This window comes from Phyllopteryx taeniolatus, chromosome 11, assembly GCF_024500385.1.
Source record: "Phyllopteryx taeniolatus isolate TA_2022b chromosome 11, UOR_Ptae_1.2, whole genome shotgun sequence".
NCBI classification, from domain to species: Eukaryota; Metazoa; Chordata; class Actinopteri; order Syngnathiformes; family Syngnathidae; genus Phyllopteryx; species Phyllopteryx taeniolatus.
In genome coordinates this window covers 6,672,621-6,688,217 of record NC_084512.1, presented here as the reverse complement: position 1 = coordinate 6,688,217, position 15,597 = coordinate 6,672,621, and the positions used below count along the sequence as shown (strand labels likewise).

Genomic DNA, 15,597 nt, shown 5'->3' with positions numbered 1-15,597 from the left:
GTGTGAATGTGACCAGTCCAGGGTGTACCCGCCCAAAGTCAGCTGGGATTGGCTCCAAACCAGCTGTGTGCCAATGAAGGGAAGAGCTATAGAAAATGGATGGATAGAATATTGTCTGGCTACATTCTCAGGTACACTCTTTGGTTTGTGTTATTTTTGGTACGTGGATGATCCAGAAAATGCTCACAGGTTTATCTTGTTGTTTTCCAGTAGCATTGGTACCTGAATTATAGAAAACATCAATACGACACAAAAATGTAATATAAGAGCATGCAAGTTTGCCACATACTGTAGATCATCTGGATCAGTTCAGAATCAATATTTATCTGATACGGAACATGACAAAAACATTAATTCATTCATCTTCCATTCCGCTTATCCTCAGTCGGGTCGCGGGCATGCTGGAGCCTATGCCAGCTAACTTCGGGCGAGAGGCGGTGTACACCCTGAACTGGTTGCCAGCCAATTGCAGGCCACATAGAAACAAACAACCATTCGCACTCACATTCACACTTGTGGGCAACTTAGAGTCCTCAATTAACCTACCCTTCATGTTTTTGGGAAGTGGGAGGAAACCGGAGTACCCGGAGAAAACCCACGCAGGCACGGGGAGAACATGCAAACTCCACACAGGTGAGGCCAGGATTAGAACCCCGGTCCTCAGAATTGTGAGGCGGATGTGCTAACCAGTCGCCACCAAAAACATAAAAAAAATTAAATACAATACTTCTACTCACCTGAAATGCTGATTATTAAATTTATTAACATGCAGATCACCACAGACATGTTTTGGTCGTTCAAGCTTGCTGTAACAAGTTTTGCTCTGACCTACCAATCGGAGGACGGTAAAATACTTTTGTGTGAGGATGAATTTGAAATCTAATTGGTTAAAGGAACAATCCCATTCCTAATACAAAGTTTAAATTGCATTGGCCAGCAGTACTGAAGGCTGTGGGGAGATCACATTGACCTGGCAGTACACTGAAGCTGAAATCTGATTGGACAAAAAAAAAAAAAAAAAAATCTAACATACATTTACTGCAAGCAGTGCAAATGTTACAAAATGAAGAGGATATATTGTTAATAATAAATTAATTAAAAAATAAGAATAAATAACTAAATATGAATACAATTCCATTCAACAATTATTAGAATTTAGGTCATAAATGTAGATTAGTCCTTCTGATGGTGTTTAGGGGCAGAAGAGAAGGACTTGCTTTCACATCAGCAGCATCACTTGACGCATATTAAACCCAACTAGAATCGATTCCACCTATACAGTGAGTACGGAAAGTTTTCAGACCCCCTTAAATTTTTCACTCTTTGTTATATTGCAGCATTTGTTAAAATCATTTAAGTTCATTTACCCCCCTCATTAATGTACACACAGCACCCCATATTGACAGAAGAGAAGGGGAAAAAAACGGAATTGTTGAAATTTTTGCTGATTTATTAAAAAAGAAAAACTGAAATATCACACAGCCATAAGTATTCAGACCCTTAACACTCATATATTTAACTCGGGTGCTGTCCATTTCTTCTGATCATCCTTGAGAGGGTTCTACACCTTCATTGGAGTCCAGCTATGTTTGATTATACTGATTGGACTTGATTAGGAAAGCCACACCCCTGTCTATATAAGACCTTACAGGTCACGGTGCATGTCAGAGCAAATGAGAATCATGAGGTCCAAGGAATTGCCTGAAGAGTTCAGAGACATAATTTTGGCCAGGTAAAGATCTGGCCAAGGTTACAAAAAAAATTCTACTGCACTTAAGGTTCCTAAGAGCACAGTGGCCTCCATAATCCTGAAATGGAAGACGTTTGGGACGATCGGAACGCTTCCGGGAACTGGCCGTCCGGCCAAACTGAGCAATCCGGGAAGAAGAGTCTTGGTGAGAGAGGTAAAGAAGAACCCAAAGAGCACTGTGGCTGAGGTGGGAGAAAGTTCTAGAAAGTCAATAATCACTGCAGCCCTCCACCAGTCAGGCCTTTATGCCAGAGTTGCCCGACGGAAGCCTCTCCTCAGCGCAAGACACATGCAAGCCCGGATGGAGTTTGCTAAAAAACACCTGAAGGACTTCAAGATGTTGAGAAATAAGATTCTCTGGTCTGATGAGACCAAGATAGAAATTGTTGGCCTTAATTCTAAGTGGCATGTGTGGAGAAAACCAGGCACTGCTCATCACCTGTCCAATACAGTCCCAACAGTGAAGCATGGTGGTGGCAGCATCATGCTGTGGGTTTGTTTTTCAGCTGCAGGGACAGAACGACTGGTTGCAATCGAAGGAAAGATGAAAGCGGCCAAGTACAGGGATATCCTGGACGAAAACCTTTCCAGCGTGCCCTGGACCTCAGACTGGGCCGAAGGTTCACCTTCAAAAAAGACAATGACTCTCAGCTAAAATACCGAAGGAGTGGCTTCAGAACAACTCTGTGACTGTTTTGTAATGGCCCAGCCAGAGCCCTGACTTAAACCCAATTGAGCATCTCTGGAAAGACCTGAAAATGGCTGCCCACCAACATTCACCATCCAACCTGACAGAACTGGAGAGGATCTGCAAGAAGGAATGGCAGATGATCCCCAAATCCAGGTGTGAAAACGTTGTTTCATCATTCCCAAAAAGTCTGCATTAGCTCAAAAGGTGCTTCTACTAAATACTGAGCAAAGGGTCTGAATACTTATGGCTGTGTGATATTTCAGTTTTTCTTTTTTAATAAATCTGCAAACATTTCAACAATTCCAATTTTTTCTGTCAATATGGTGTGCTGTGTGTACATTAATGTGGAAAAAATTAACTGAAATTATTTTAGCAAATGGCTGCAATATAACAGAGTGAAAAAATTAAGGGGGTCTTTCCATACCCACTGTATTACATTATGTACAATCTCATGAGAGCCAGGTGTCCTCTGTGATGGCATTTCGCCCAAGTCCTCAGCCCACGTGTTTGCCTCATTGCATGATATAATTTTCACAGAAGACCATATGGTTGATCATGTAATGTCCGGTAGTGCTGCTACTTTGTGGTTGAAGTTCACTCTCCAATAAAAGTTTTTTTTTTACAAATGCTGTCTTCTTCTATAGTGGTGAAGGACTAAGGTGACCAAGCATATTGAAAATTGATGGGTGAGCTGAGAGTTTCGCCGCTCACCTTTGCCCTGAAGAGGTCCGACTTGTCACTATGCCTCCGGTGGCTGACATCCAACAACCTGAGGAAGGACACAACAAATTTAATTGTTTCGGATGGGCAGGACAAAGAGCCATTATACATATGTTACTACTTTTGCTCTCAACTCTCTATGGCATCCTCACCTTTGATGGAGTTCTGAAAGATGTCACTAATTTTGAGTAGTAGCAGACCTACTGATAGTACACCTCAACATATTACCTCACTCCCATCTACAACCCCAATTCCAATGAAGTTGGGACGTTGTGTTAAAGAAATACAGAAAACAATGATTTGCAAATCATGTTCAACTTATATTTAATTGAATACACTACAAAGACAAGATATTTAATGTTCAAACCGATAACCTTTATTGTTTTTAGCAAATAATCATTAACTTAGAATTTTATGGCTGTAGCACATTCCAAAAAAAGCTGTGACAGGTGGCAAAAAAGACTGAAAGTTGAGGAATGCTCATCAAACACCTGTTTTGAAACATCCCACAGGTGAACAGTCTAATTGGGAACAGGTGGGTGCCATGATTGGGTATAAAAGGAGCTTCCCTGAATTACTCAGTCATTCACAAGCAAAGATGGGGCGAGGTTCACCTCTTTGTGAACAAGTGCGTGAGAAAATAGTTGAACAGTTTTAAGGACAATGTTCCTCAATGTACAATTGCAAGGAATTTAGGGATTTCATCATCTACTGTCCATAATATCATACAAAGGTTCAGAGAATCTGGAGAAATCACTGCATGTAAGCAACAAGGCCGAAAACGAACATTGAATGCCCGTGACCTTCGATCCCTCAGGCGGCACTGCATCAAAAACCGACCCCAATGTGTAAAGGATATCACCACATGGGCTCACGAACACTTCAGAAAACCAATGTCAGTGGTTTGCAACTCTACTATGCACAGCAAAAGCCATTTATCAACAACGGAAAGAAACGCCGCAGGCTTCTCTGGGCCCGAGCTCATCTAAGATGGACTGATGCAAAGTGGAAAAGTGTTCTGTGGTCCGACCAATCCACATTTCAAATTGTTTTTGGAAATTGTGGACGCCGTGTCCTCCGGGTCAAAGAGGAAAAGAACCATCTGGACTGTTATGGATGCAAAGTTCAAAAGCCAGCATCTGTGATGGTATGGGGCTGAGTTAGTGCCAATGCCATCGGTAACTTACACATCTGTGAAGGCACCATTGATGCTGGTACATACACGTTTTGGAAAAACATACGCTGCCATCCAAGCAACATCTTTTACATGGACGCCGCTGCTTATTTCATCAAGACAATGCCAAACCACATTCTGCACGTTACAACAGCGTGGCTTCGTAGTAAAAGAGTGCGGGTACTAGACTGCCCTGCCTGTAGTCCAGACCTGTCTCCCATTGAAAATGTGTGGTGCATTATGAAGCATAAAATACGACAACGGAGACCCCGGACTGTTGAACAGCTGAAGCTGTACATCAAGGAAGAATGGGGAAGAATTCCACCTACAAAGCTTCAACAATTAGAGTGCCATAAACATGCCAGAAAATTAGCCACCGACACCAGTTTTACCGATCAACAAGTTTCTTGTGAAAAGACACAAAAAAAAAGACCCATGCGTGAAATTGAAGAGGAAGTCAGCCATTTTGGGCAAAGTCCAGGACTCCTCCTTGGGCAAACTCCTGCTGGGAAATTTACCCAAATTACGAATCCTAGACAGAGGAGCACCACTAACTTGTTCTGTAATGAAAAAGCAAGTGCAAGGGCCCATTCATCGCTCTTTACGGCTTAAATTTATTTTATTTCTCTCTCCTCTGTCGTAGTGCTACTGTATTAAAGATGCAGCTTAGAACTACAATGGCATTACATCTGATACAATTAATACAATTACTTTTAGCATGGTAATACCATTACTGGTGATGTTCAAAATGAACTTCCATCATTACTGCTAATAACCACAGCATTATTACGGCTGATACAATTATTGTTTTCTCACCCTTCACGTAATCCCTCCAGTCTTTTTCTCTCTTAGTGTAATTTCCATCAAACTCAACCCAACCCGTTGATGCAGAATCTCTTCTCTGTTCAGGGTTTCTTCCTCAGAGGGAGTGTTTTTCCTTGCCTGCTTTGCCAAAAGTGTCTGCTCATGTGAGGATCAGCTGTCTTTCTTAAACGTGCAAGAAGCGTGGTTCAGGACTTGTTCCGTATGTAAAGTATCTTGATATAACTTATAACACACAACAAAATGTTGTTTCTTACCACGACCCAAACTTAGTGACTTTATCTTGCACTGATGAACATCTACATATTGTACATTATAATAATTATATACATTAATATCATCTTATTCAGTGCATCCTTGGAGCTCGCCTGTTTCAGCTGTCGAACTTTAAATCCAACTGATTTTCCACATTTCCCCCTATGTGTTTAAAAGTGATTGTACAGTATATGTAGTACTGTAATTTCTCATGTATAATGCGAATTCCCCCCCCCCCAAAATTCTTTTTCAAAATCACTGGTGCGCATTACACATCGGTATAGGGGAAAATGGGAAAAAAACTTTCCCATTTTATAAATGTATGCCTCCATCTAGAGGTTATGAAAAAGCGGTACACGTTCATTTCAATATGCCAGCGCCACCTAGAGGCTATGAAAAAGGTGCCTACACTCATTCCAAAATGACAGGGGTATGTATGACTGCATAATATGTACAGTTGTGCTCATAAGTTTACATACCCTGGCAGAATTTGTATATGGTATATGGTCTTATGCCTAGGTGGGAAAAAACATCCATCCATCCATTTTCTGAGCCGCTTCTCCGCACTAGGGTCGCGGGCGTGCTGGAGCCTATCCCAGCTATCTTCGGGCAGGAGGCGGGGTACACCCTGAACTGGTTGCCAGCCAATCGCAGGGCACATAGAAACAAACAACCATTCGCACTCACATTCACACCTATGGGCAATTTAGAGTTTTCAATTAACCTACCATGCATGTTTTTGGGATGTGGGAGGAAACCACGCAGGCACGGGGAGAACATGCAAACTCCAAACAGGCGGGGCCGGGGATTGAGGCTGACGCTCTAACCAGTCGCCCACCGTGCCGCCGGGGAAAAAACAATTATTAAAAATACTTGCAATCAGCTTTCCTAGTGTGTAATGGTGACTTTTATCTATTCTTTTTATTTTCTTTGACCTGTCAGAACTCTATCAGTGACAATTAGCCAAAGGGAGAAAATGGTAATGATATTTGGTAAATGTTTTGGCAATTTCAAGCTTGAAACAAATTTAATCTCTTCTTATTACCGGTATATGTGGAACATTATTATGAAATCCAAACAAAGTAAAGCCAGAATAGCCGCCTCGTATGGATTGTGTTAGTTCCGAGGGTACACAGTACATACAAATTAACGGTAAAGAACATAACAGACTAATTTATTACTACACACAGGAATTAAAAATGTTTGCTTTTTTTGTCAAGAAAACAATATTTGATTTTGAGACTCATCCACTGAAGTGAATAGAAAAAGCATCAATTGACTCACCTAACGTCCTCTCTGGACAGGACGTCCAGCAGCTTGGCCATGTCTCCTGGCCATTCTCCCAGCTGCACTGAAAACTTGCTGACACGATCTTCCAGCACCAAGGCTCGGTCCAAACACTGCCTCACCAGATCCAGCTCCATGTTAGCACTGCTCACTACGACTGCCACCCTACACAGACACGTTTCAATATTGATTTAATCGAACAAGGCTGTTGTGGTACAGTATATGCTATGGACAAAAAGCATCCTGTGCACTGCTTATCCTTTTTAGGTTCACAGGTAAGGTGGAGTCTATCCTTGCTGACTCCCGGTGGGGTAAACTCTGGACTGTTTCGCCAGTCTCCACCAAAAACATTGGAACAGTGAGGCCAATTCTGTTTTTTTTGTTTTTTTGTTTTTTTTGCTGTAGACTAAAATGATTTGGGTTTGACCTAAATATATGAACATAAGATAAGAACTGAGATAATAATTTCAGCTTTCATTTTGAGGTGCTTATGCCTGGATTAGAAGATAACACCTTTTGTTTCAACCCACCCATTTTTCATGTAAGCAAAAGTATTGGAACATGTGAATGAGGTGTGCTTTATTACGTGTCCCATTACACGGATTATAAAAAAAAAAAAAATACCGCTGAATGACTACGCTTAGTTTCAGATTTGGGTCTAACAAACATGAAAACCAGAGTCCTGTTATGAGTGGAATAACAAGCAATTGCGAAGATGTAAAATCAATTGGAGGGATTTCAAAAACATTGGCCATAAACTTTACAAGCATTTGGAAAGTCCTGAAGAAGAAAGAAATACACTGGTGTACTATGTTAAAGATGTTGAACAAGCAGATCAAGGAAACCAACAGAGGTTGAGGCCAGAAAACCTTTGAGAACAGCATAAAATTACTTTAAGCAACTCACTGTTAGTGACATAAGCAACAACTATGAGTCAAGGGTCAGCATTCTTCTGTATGCAGAAGATTTTGTCTGTACAAAAATATAGAGGCCAAGGGCATGCACTGCAAAAAATCAGCTGTCTAAATATAAGAACAATTATATTTGTTTTGAGAGGATTCAGACTAGAAACAAGTCAAATTATCTGCCACTGCAGTTAAGAGAATTACACTTGATAAGATTACGCGAAACAAGGAAAATATTCTAGCTCTCCAAAAGAGAGAAAAATCTTAGCTGTGAAATACTAATTCCAAGCAATACATCAAGTAAAATACACTCAAAACTAGGTTGGGTATTCTGTTTTTAATGTTTTGTTGTTTTACTCAATTTGAGTGAACAGAACTGAAAACCAGAGCAAGCAAGCAAGATATTTCTTCCTTATTCAAGAGTTCCACTAATGAGTTACTGTGACCCCCTCAGTCACCGCCCCCTTGCAGTGTAGCCTTTCATGCCAAACTTCATATTGTAGCAAAGATGAGAGGAAGCCACTTTAGATTTGCTGAAGAGGAGCTTTACTTCAGATTAGGCAGTAGTAGCCTAACACCACCAGTTTGCAGCAGTGAGCAACACGAGGCAGGCCACTAAGCACAGGATTCACTCACGGTACATGCAACAAAACCAATAGTTAACGAATAATAATCAAATAAAGGAGGTGATCAAACGCACTTTTCCTAATTATAAAAGGGACACAACGAACGACTGTACATAATGGCTCAGATGTAATAAATAGGAACTATTCAGAACCTGAGCAACGACGTATGCTGGGAATTGATTTTTGTGCGGTAAATGAAACGCCATATGTTCTTCTACTTTCATTTCCTGTGGGTTTGTTCATACAATACCGTATCGACATCTGAGTCATCGACTCAATTGGAAAAGTCAGCACTATTAACATGTATCTTGGAGGATAATTTCACCAACGAAACAGCCAAATGACTCAAATTATGTACACGGACTTGCAAAGCAACAGCAGGTTAGCCCAATGCAATCGGTGAACTCTGAGTCGGAAGAGTTTGTTGTTTACAATTCATCATGCAGTGTGACAGAATTACAGTGGTTGAAACAATCTGATGCGTTGAGAAGCTGCTACATGGAAAATGTGGCAGATGTACACAATATTGATAAAATATGATACTGTTTGCATGCAAATGAGCTCTATACCTCTTCTAACACAGAGGAAAGCAGCTGGCAGAAACACTCTGGCAGTCGCAGTAGATCAAATCTGAATGTATTAACAAATCAAACGCACCTTTTTCCTTTCAGTTCTGGCAGTTGTCCAGCCAAGATGGCGGCCAATCCCATGGCTCCCTCTGTGTCCACGGTGGAGCGCTCAAACTCTTGAAACCTCAACATTGCCACTAAAGAATCCTCCTCACTGTGAGGGACGAACACATCAACTCATCAATGGCAGTTCAGGTTAAAAAAAAAAACTGAAACTCAGCATATTCAAAACACATTTCAGTATTTTCGTTTTACAAACACAGCTCTTTACAAAGTCTACGGTCATGATTTTATAATTTCTTTTACAAATGCTATAAAAGCTGTAAAAATTATTTATTTGTCTTTTTGGGAGAATACAATCGGAAAAGGGCGGCACGGTGGACGACTGGTTAGAGCGTCTGCCTCTGTTCTCCCCGTGCCTGCGTGGGTTTTCTCCAGGCACTCCGGTTTCCTCCCACATCCCAAAAAACATGAATGATAGGTTAATTGACAACTCTAAATTGCTCGTAGGTGTGAATGTGAGTGCGGATGGTTGTTTGTTTATGTGTGCCCTGCGATTGGCTGGCAACCAGTTCAGGGTGTACCCCGCCTCCTGCCCGATGATAGCTGGGATAGGCTCCAACACGCCCGCGACCCGTGTGAGGAGAAGCGGCTCAGAAAATGGATGGATGGATGGATGGACAATCGGAAAACACACAGAAAAATGAAAAAAAAACTATTGAACAATTTAAATGCAAAGTTGTAAGAAGATCTTAAAGTACATCCTAAATGGAATGAACCCCTAACTGTACAATAGCATCCCACCAATAGAACACAGGCCGTACATGGGACTCATTGGTGGAATATGAATCATCCGCAGGTATTTTTTGTGGATGGTATACAGGTTTTCTTGGATCATTGGTCTATTTTTAACAGCACGAAGTATTTATTGACATGAAAATGTGAGTCTTCAACTTCAACGCTAGATTTCATGTTATTCAAGGAGACATTTAAAAGTCTCATTTGTCTATTGCAGTGGTGTCAAACTCATTTTTGTTTTGGGCCGCATTGGGCCGTTAGAACAGTGAAATGTTTAATCACCAAATCATATTATTACCGTTACACAACAAATTGAGGGATAAATAGTTTTGAAATCAGAAGACAAGGATAATAGGGCAAGTATTGTTTAAGTTACAGTAGAAGAAGGGTTTGGTAACAGAAAAATGCAATATCTCAACATTATTGTTTATTATTATGACAATTTGGAATTTGGGTACAGATTTTCACAAAAATCCCGGAAGTTGACGAGCATGATTTGCTTTCACGGGCCACATAAAATGATGTGGTGGGTCGCATCTGGCCCCCGGGCCTTCTGTTTGACACCAATGGTCTATTGTATTGTTAAACAAGATTTATGGTGCATATAGTTAGGTCCAGACGTATTTTGACAGTGACACTTTTCATCATTTTGCCTTTATAAACCAAAGTATTCAGACAGAGAGACACATACAATGGAAAGAGATTGGCATTGCAAATACCTTACCTGGATAAAGTTCAATAAAGTCCGTTTTTAAATACAGCTGTGTGAAGTATTTGGTATCTGTAAATGTGTTTGCTTGGGGGGTAAAAAACACACTGTACATTGCAAATATTTATTTGTGAACAGGAGGTTTTTTACTCCCCCCCGCCTCGACTGACTGGATTAGACCGTCAGAGCGTCCCCAGCCTCATGCCAGTGTTCGTCCCCTGAGGCAGCCGCACACGCCTGCTTGGGCTCGGACCTCGGGGCTCCTTAGAACCGACCAAGTCAGCCAGCGGCAGACCTTGCCGCCGGAGTGGCGGCGGATCTCGGCACGGAGACCGTGGCGGCGGCGGACCTACCGCCGAGCCCGGCTTCGGCCCGGTGACGTAAACTCAGCGAGCAAAAAAGATCTCTCAGATGACCTACAATTACGAATTTTTAACTTGCATGAAGCTGGAAAGGGTCACAATTGTATTTCTAAAAGCCTTGATGTTCAAGGCAGACAGTGAAAGGAGACAGTTCAGCACTGTTGCTACTCTCCCTAGGAATGGCCGACGTCCACCCGATTGAGATGCTGTGACATGACCTCAAGGTAACGATTCACACCAGACAGCCCAAGAATGTTACAAACAATAGTGTTGTATGGTGTGTGGTACTAGTTTAAGAATTTTCTTTGTCTATTATTGTGACAAATTTATGCAGAAATCCAGGTAATTCCAATGAGTTCACACCCTTTTATACATTACTACTATTTACTATTAACTTCAAACTTTAAGTTTGCTGTGGACTACCTGACAGAGATGACTTTATCCACAAGTTTCTTTGCCAGCTGGTAGGTGTTGAGACCGAGTGAACATTCCATCAGATCTGACAACAAACAGGAGAGCAACATATGCTGAGTTACAAGAGGAGCAGCATCCAAACAGGAAACATAAATGCTTATTTAACGTAGCTCTGATAGCGTTAACTAAACTTTTAATCCATGACTTAAAGTCTTTTAAACACAACATGTTTACCTCCATACAGTTTGGTGTTCGGATTGCTATGAATATCTTTGATGGGGCCATCTGTCTTCAGAGATTGCAGCAGCAAAGGGAAACCTTCAGGTTCTATTCCCTATTGAAGAGAGTCCACACACAGAAATATTTTGTGCACTGTAGCACATTTTGGACCACACAAACACATAAAATAAATATTATAAATATAGAACATTCTTTCAGGCCGCACTCATATGCAGAGCCCCCTCAGAATGTGCTGCACAAAGATGTTTTTGTGCATCTTTAATTCTTTGATCACAGTAAATTAGTAAGAGCATCCATGCATGTTCACCTCCACCAGCCCCCATGTGTTATAACCTAAGGCACTTGGTAAAGCCAGAAGAATGGATTTTATATTTGAGATGAAAAATAAGAAGCTCATCCTTTCCCTTCAGTGTAAACAGACCGAAAGCTGTCAGACTTTCAGTAGTGGGCAGATAACGGAATCATGGGCTTTAACGCAAATGCAGTACATTCATCTTGTTAAGAAAAGCCAATCTTAAGAAAAAACATCCTTGGCTCAATATCAGAGAAATGTGGGAGGTGAGAAACAACTTGTCTTTCCAATAGGGAGCAATCGGTTTATGGAAAACGGGACCTATTTTGGAGGTGCACGATCGAAGCTGCAAATGAACCAATTCATCACATTCTTAGACAAGTTAATACATGATATCTTCTTGTGCATTAACTTACTATAACGAGAATGTGTGAGTTGAGATGCTTGATGGCTGCCGCCGTGCCCGCCAGTAGACCGTACTGTCCAGCTGCAGGCACCACCACCGCATCGAGCTTGGACACTTGTTCGTAGATCTCCATGCCCACTGTGCCCAGTCCGGCCAGGTAGATTGCACTTTCATCTCTGAACAACACAAAATGGTTGTCTTAATGATCTTTTTCTAAACTGTAATAAAAACTAGGACAGTTAGAAGGACTGCACACACACACAACAATTACAAAAAACGGTTTCTGCAAAACTATGTAGAAAATATACTATATAAATATTGTACCATACACTATACCTTTGGTGACAAATGCACAAATACAATTTTTGCTGGATGGCATCAAGTAAACTGCTCTGACTGACTCCAAAAATATGGACACTGGCACCCACTCATCTATTCATTATCCTCTATAAACTAGGAAGTAGCCTGCTATCTAACACAAAGATCTCCAAAAATAATAAATAACAAATACGTTATTGGCAGATTTCTGAATATTCATACTGAATTAAGAATCACGAGTCTGAAGTCGGCGGCACGGTGGGCGACTGGCTAGCACATCTGCCTCACAGTTCTGAGGACCAGGGTTCAAATCCCGGCCCCGCCTGTGTGGAGTTGGCATGTTCTCCCCGTGCCTGCGTGGGTTTTCTCCGGGTACTCCGGTTTCCTCCCACATCCCAAAAACATGCACGGTAGGGTGATTGAAGACTATAAATTGCTCGTAGGTGTGAATGTTAGTGCGAATGATTGTGGTTGGCTGGCGACCAGTACAAGGTGCACCCCGCCTCTCGCCCGAAGATAGCTGAAGATAGCTCCAGCACGCCCGCGACCCCAGTGAGGATATGGATGGATGGATGGAGTCTGAGGTCTCCATTAACCGAATCCCATGGCTGTCTGTTGCTAAGTGCACAAGACGATTAAGTGGACCCGTTCTGAAACATCGCAGACTCAGATAATTCAGTGAGGAGCAGTCGCAGGCAGAGCCAACTAAGAAGGACAAGAGTCCATAGATATTTCTGCAAACCCAGAAATCTGCAATTAAGAATTAACGAAGAAATACGAGCGGAAAATAGGAAGACCACTGAAGTGTCTACAAAGTCGTATAAACACACCTAGTATAACTTGTGAAATTCTGATCCCTAACACAGGTTAAGTGAGGAATAGTTACTTACTCTTCCAGATAGAGGTATCCATTGTCATTGGCCAGATGGCGGGCATGGTTCTGAGAGTCATGACCGGTGCTGCCATAGGAGATGACCATGGCGCCATAGTCTCTGTAGATCCTGAGACGAGGCGAGGTACAAGATGACGGCATGATGGCAAACACTGGGATCTTCAGCTCAACTGCATGATGGGCCACAGCCATAGAGAAGTTACAATCAGTGGCAACGATCACGCCCTTCCTCTGCTGCTCCTGAAAATATTCAAATGGAGTGATCAGTGTTCAAGCTCGAGGACCATTGTTTGCCTTTTCCTCCTTTTTTATTATTTCCATCCATCCAGTTTCTGTACCGTTCACCTCCAAAATATACACAATGTAACCGCTCATCGAATCAACCTCTATGAACCAGGAAGTTGCCTGAGCAAACACATTGCTAAAACACATCCGTTTTCTATAGTGCTTGTCCTCAGAAGGATCATGGGTGAGCTGAAGCCTATCTTAGCTGACTGTGGGCGAGAGGCAGAGTACACCCTGGACTAACCCAGCTAATTGCAGGGCACAAATAACCATTCATGTCTATGAGAAATTTACTGTTATTCATGCATGTTTTTGGAATGTAGGAGAAAGCAGCGAAATTTGACCAGTGGAAGAATCAAATAGTCATCGTGAAAGTTTTGTCATGTTCCTATGCTTTCAACTGTCATTTTAACTCTGGCGATGCCTTTTGTCCAATTTTCATCGAATCAACAGACAAGTATTGAATTGTAGTGCAGTTTTTACAATACATCCCTGTAAATATATTCTCATTTATTCAGGTAATTTCATTCTTAGGGCATTGAATCACTCACTACTGGACTGTTTTCCAAGACGTTTCACCTCTCCTCCAAGCAGGCATCATCAGTTCATGCACAAGGCTAGGTTAGGACAGCACTAGCCTGGGTGTTGGTGTGGAAACAACTATTTATTCTCCAAATTAGAGGATGCATCGTTCTCAACTGACATCTTAGCAAGCTCTCCAATACTGCACACACAGTACTTTGTTAACCAGAGGTGTGGACTCAAGTCACATGACTTGAACTCAAGTCTGACTCGAGTCATGAATTGGATGACTTTTGACATAACTTGACAAAATGTCACAAGACTGTCACAGCAATGACTTCACTCGGACTCGAGCCCACTGACTTGAAAAGACTCGCCACTTTTACCAAAGTATTGAGAGAAAAAACACTAGCTATCACTCAATAGCTCAAAATCCATCCATCCATTTTCTTTACCGCTTTATCCTCACGAGGGTTGCGGGCTGCTGGAGCCTATCCCAGCTATCTTCGGGCGGGAGGCGGGGTACACCCTGAACCGGTCGCCAGCCAGTCGGAGGGCACATATAAACAAACAACCATCCGCACTCACATTTATACCTACGGACAATTTAGAGTCATCAATTAACCTACCACGCATGTTTTTGAGATGTGGGAGGAAACCGGAGAACACGGAGAAAACCCACGCAGGCACGAGGAGAACATGCAAACTCCACACAAGCGAGGCCAGAGGTCCTCAGAACTGTGAGGCAGATGTGCTTACCAGTCAGCCTCGGTGCCGCCTACCTCAAAATGCCAATGTTTATTTTATTACAGGAATTTCAGAATGATGTAACCATAAAGTTGATGTTCTCATTGGCTATCACTCAAGTGGATGTGTCCCACCATACTAAAGCTTAATTAGAGCTTATTTCTTATAACAGTTAACGCCCTGTCGGCCACATTCAAGTAGAGCAATTGACCAAGAAGTCACTCTTTCAGACACTGCCTAAAGTCATGGTTTTATTAAAAAAAAACAAAAAAAAAACACCGCAACATAAATCAAAAATAAATGTGGCAGTTACATAAGGTACACATTCCACACAGTAATGGTAACAAACAGAAAAGACAACGGCAATTAACGTAACAATAAAGACGTTAATTATCCCTTCATCCTTTCATTTTCCGTACCGCTTATCCTCACTAGGGTCGTGGGCGTCCTGGAGCCTATCCCAGCTATCTTCGGGCGAGAGGTGGGTACACCCTAAACTGGTCGCCAGCCAATCGCAGGGCACATAGAAACAAACAAACTTTCGCACTCACATTCACACCTACGGGCAATTTAGAGTCTTCAATTAACCTACCATGCATGTTTTCGGGATGTGGGGGGAAACTGAAGTACCCAGGAAAACAAAAGGGGGGACCACCACCGCAGTCTGCCACGCGATGTTGCAGAGGTGTGTCAACCAGGACAGCCCCACAACATCCAGAGCCTTCAGGAACTCCGGGCGAATCTCATCCACCC

At 42.1% G+C, this 15,597-nt stretch overlaps 1 protein-coding gene across 5 annotated transcripts in view; it reads right to left on the bottom strand.

Moving 5' to 3' along the window:
• LOC133485472 (L-threonine ammonia-lyase) overlaps positions 1-15,597 on the bottom strand; it is a 33,222-nt gene that overhangs the window by 3,943 nt on the left and 13,682 nt on the right. For all 5 annotated transcript variants that reach the window (XM_061789194.1, XM_061789195.1, XM_061789192.1 and 2 more), the window contains 7 exons: positions 13,289-13,530; positions 12,091-12,256; positions 11,377-11,476; positions 11,152-11,227; positions 8,888-9,013; positions 6,697-6,864; positions 3,153-3,210 (listed from right to left, as the gene is read on the bottom strand). In XM_061789194.1, coding sequence (XP_061645178.1) covers positions 3,153-3,210; positions 6,697-6,864; positions 8,888-9,013; positions 11,152-11,227; positions 11,377-11,476; positions 12,091-12,256; positions 13,289-13,530 — 936 coding nt within the window. The remainder of the gene's footprint in view (positions 1-3,152; positions 3,211-6,696; positions 6,865-8,887; positions 9,014-11,151; positions 11,228-11,376; positions 11,477-12,090; positions 12,257-13,288; positions 13,531-15,597) is intronic.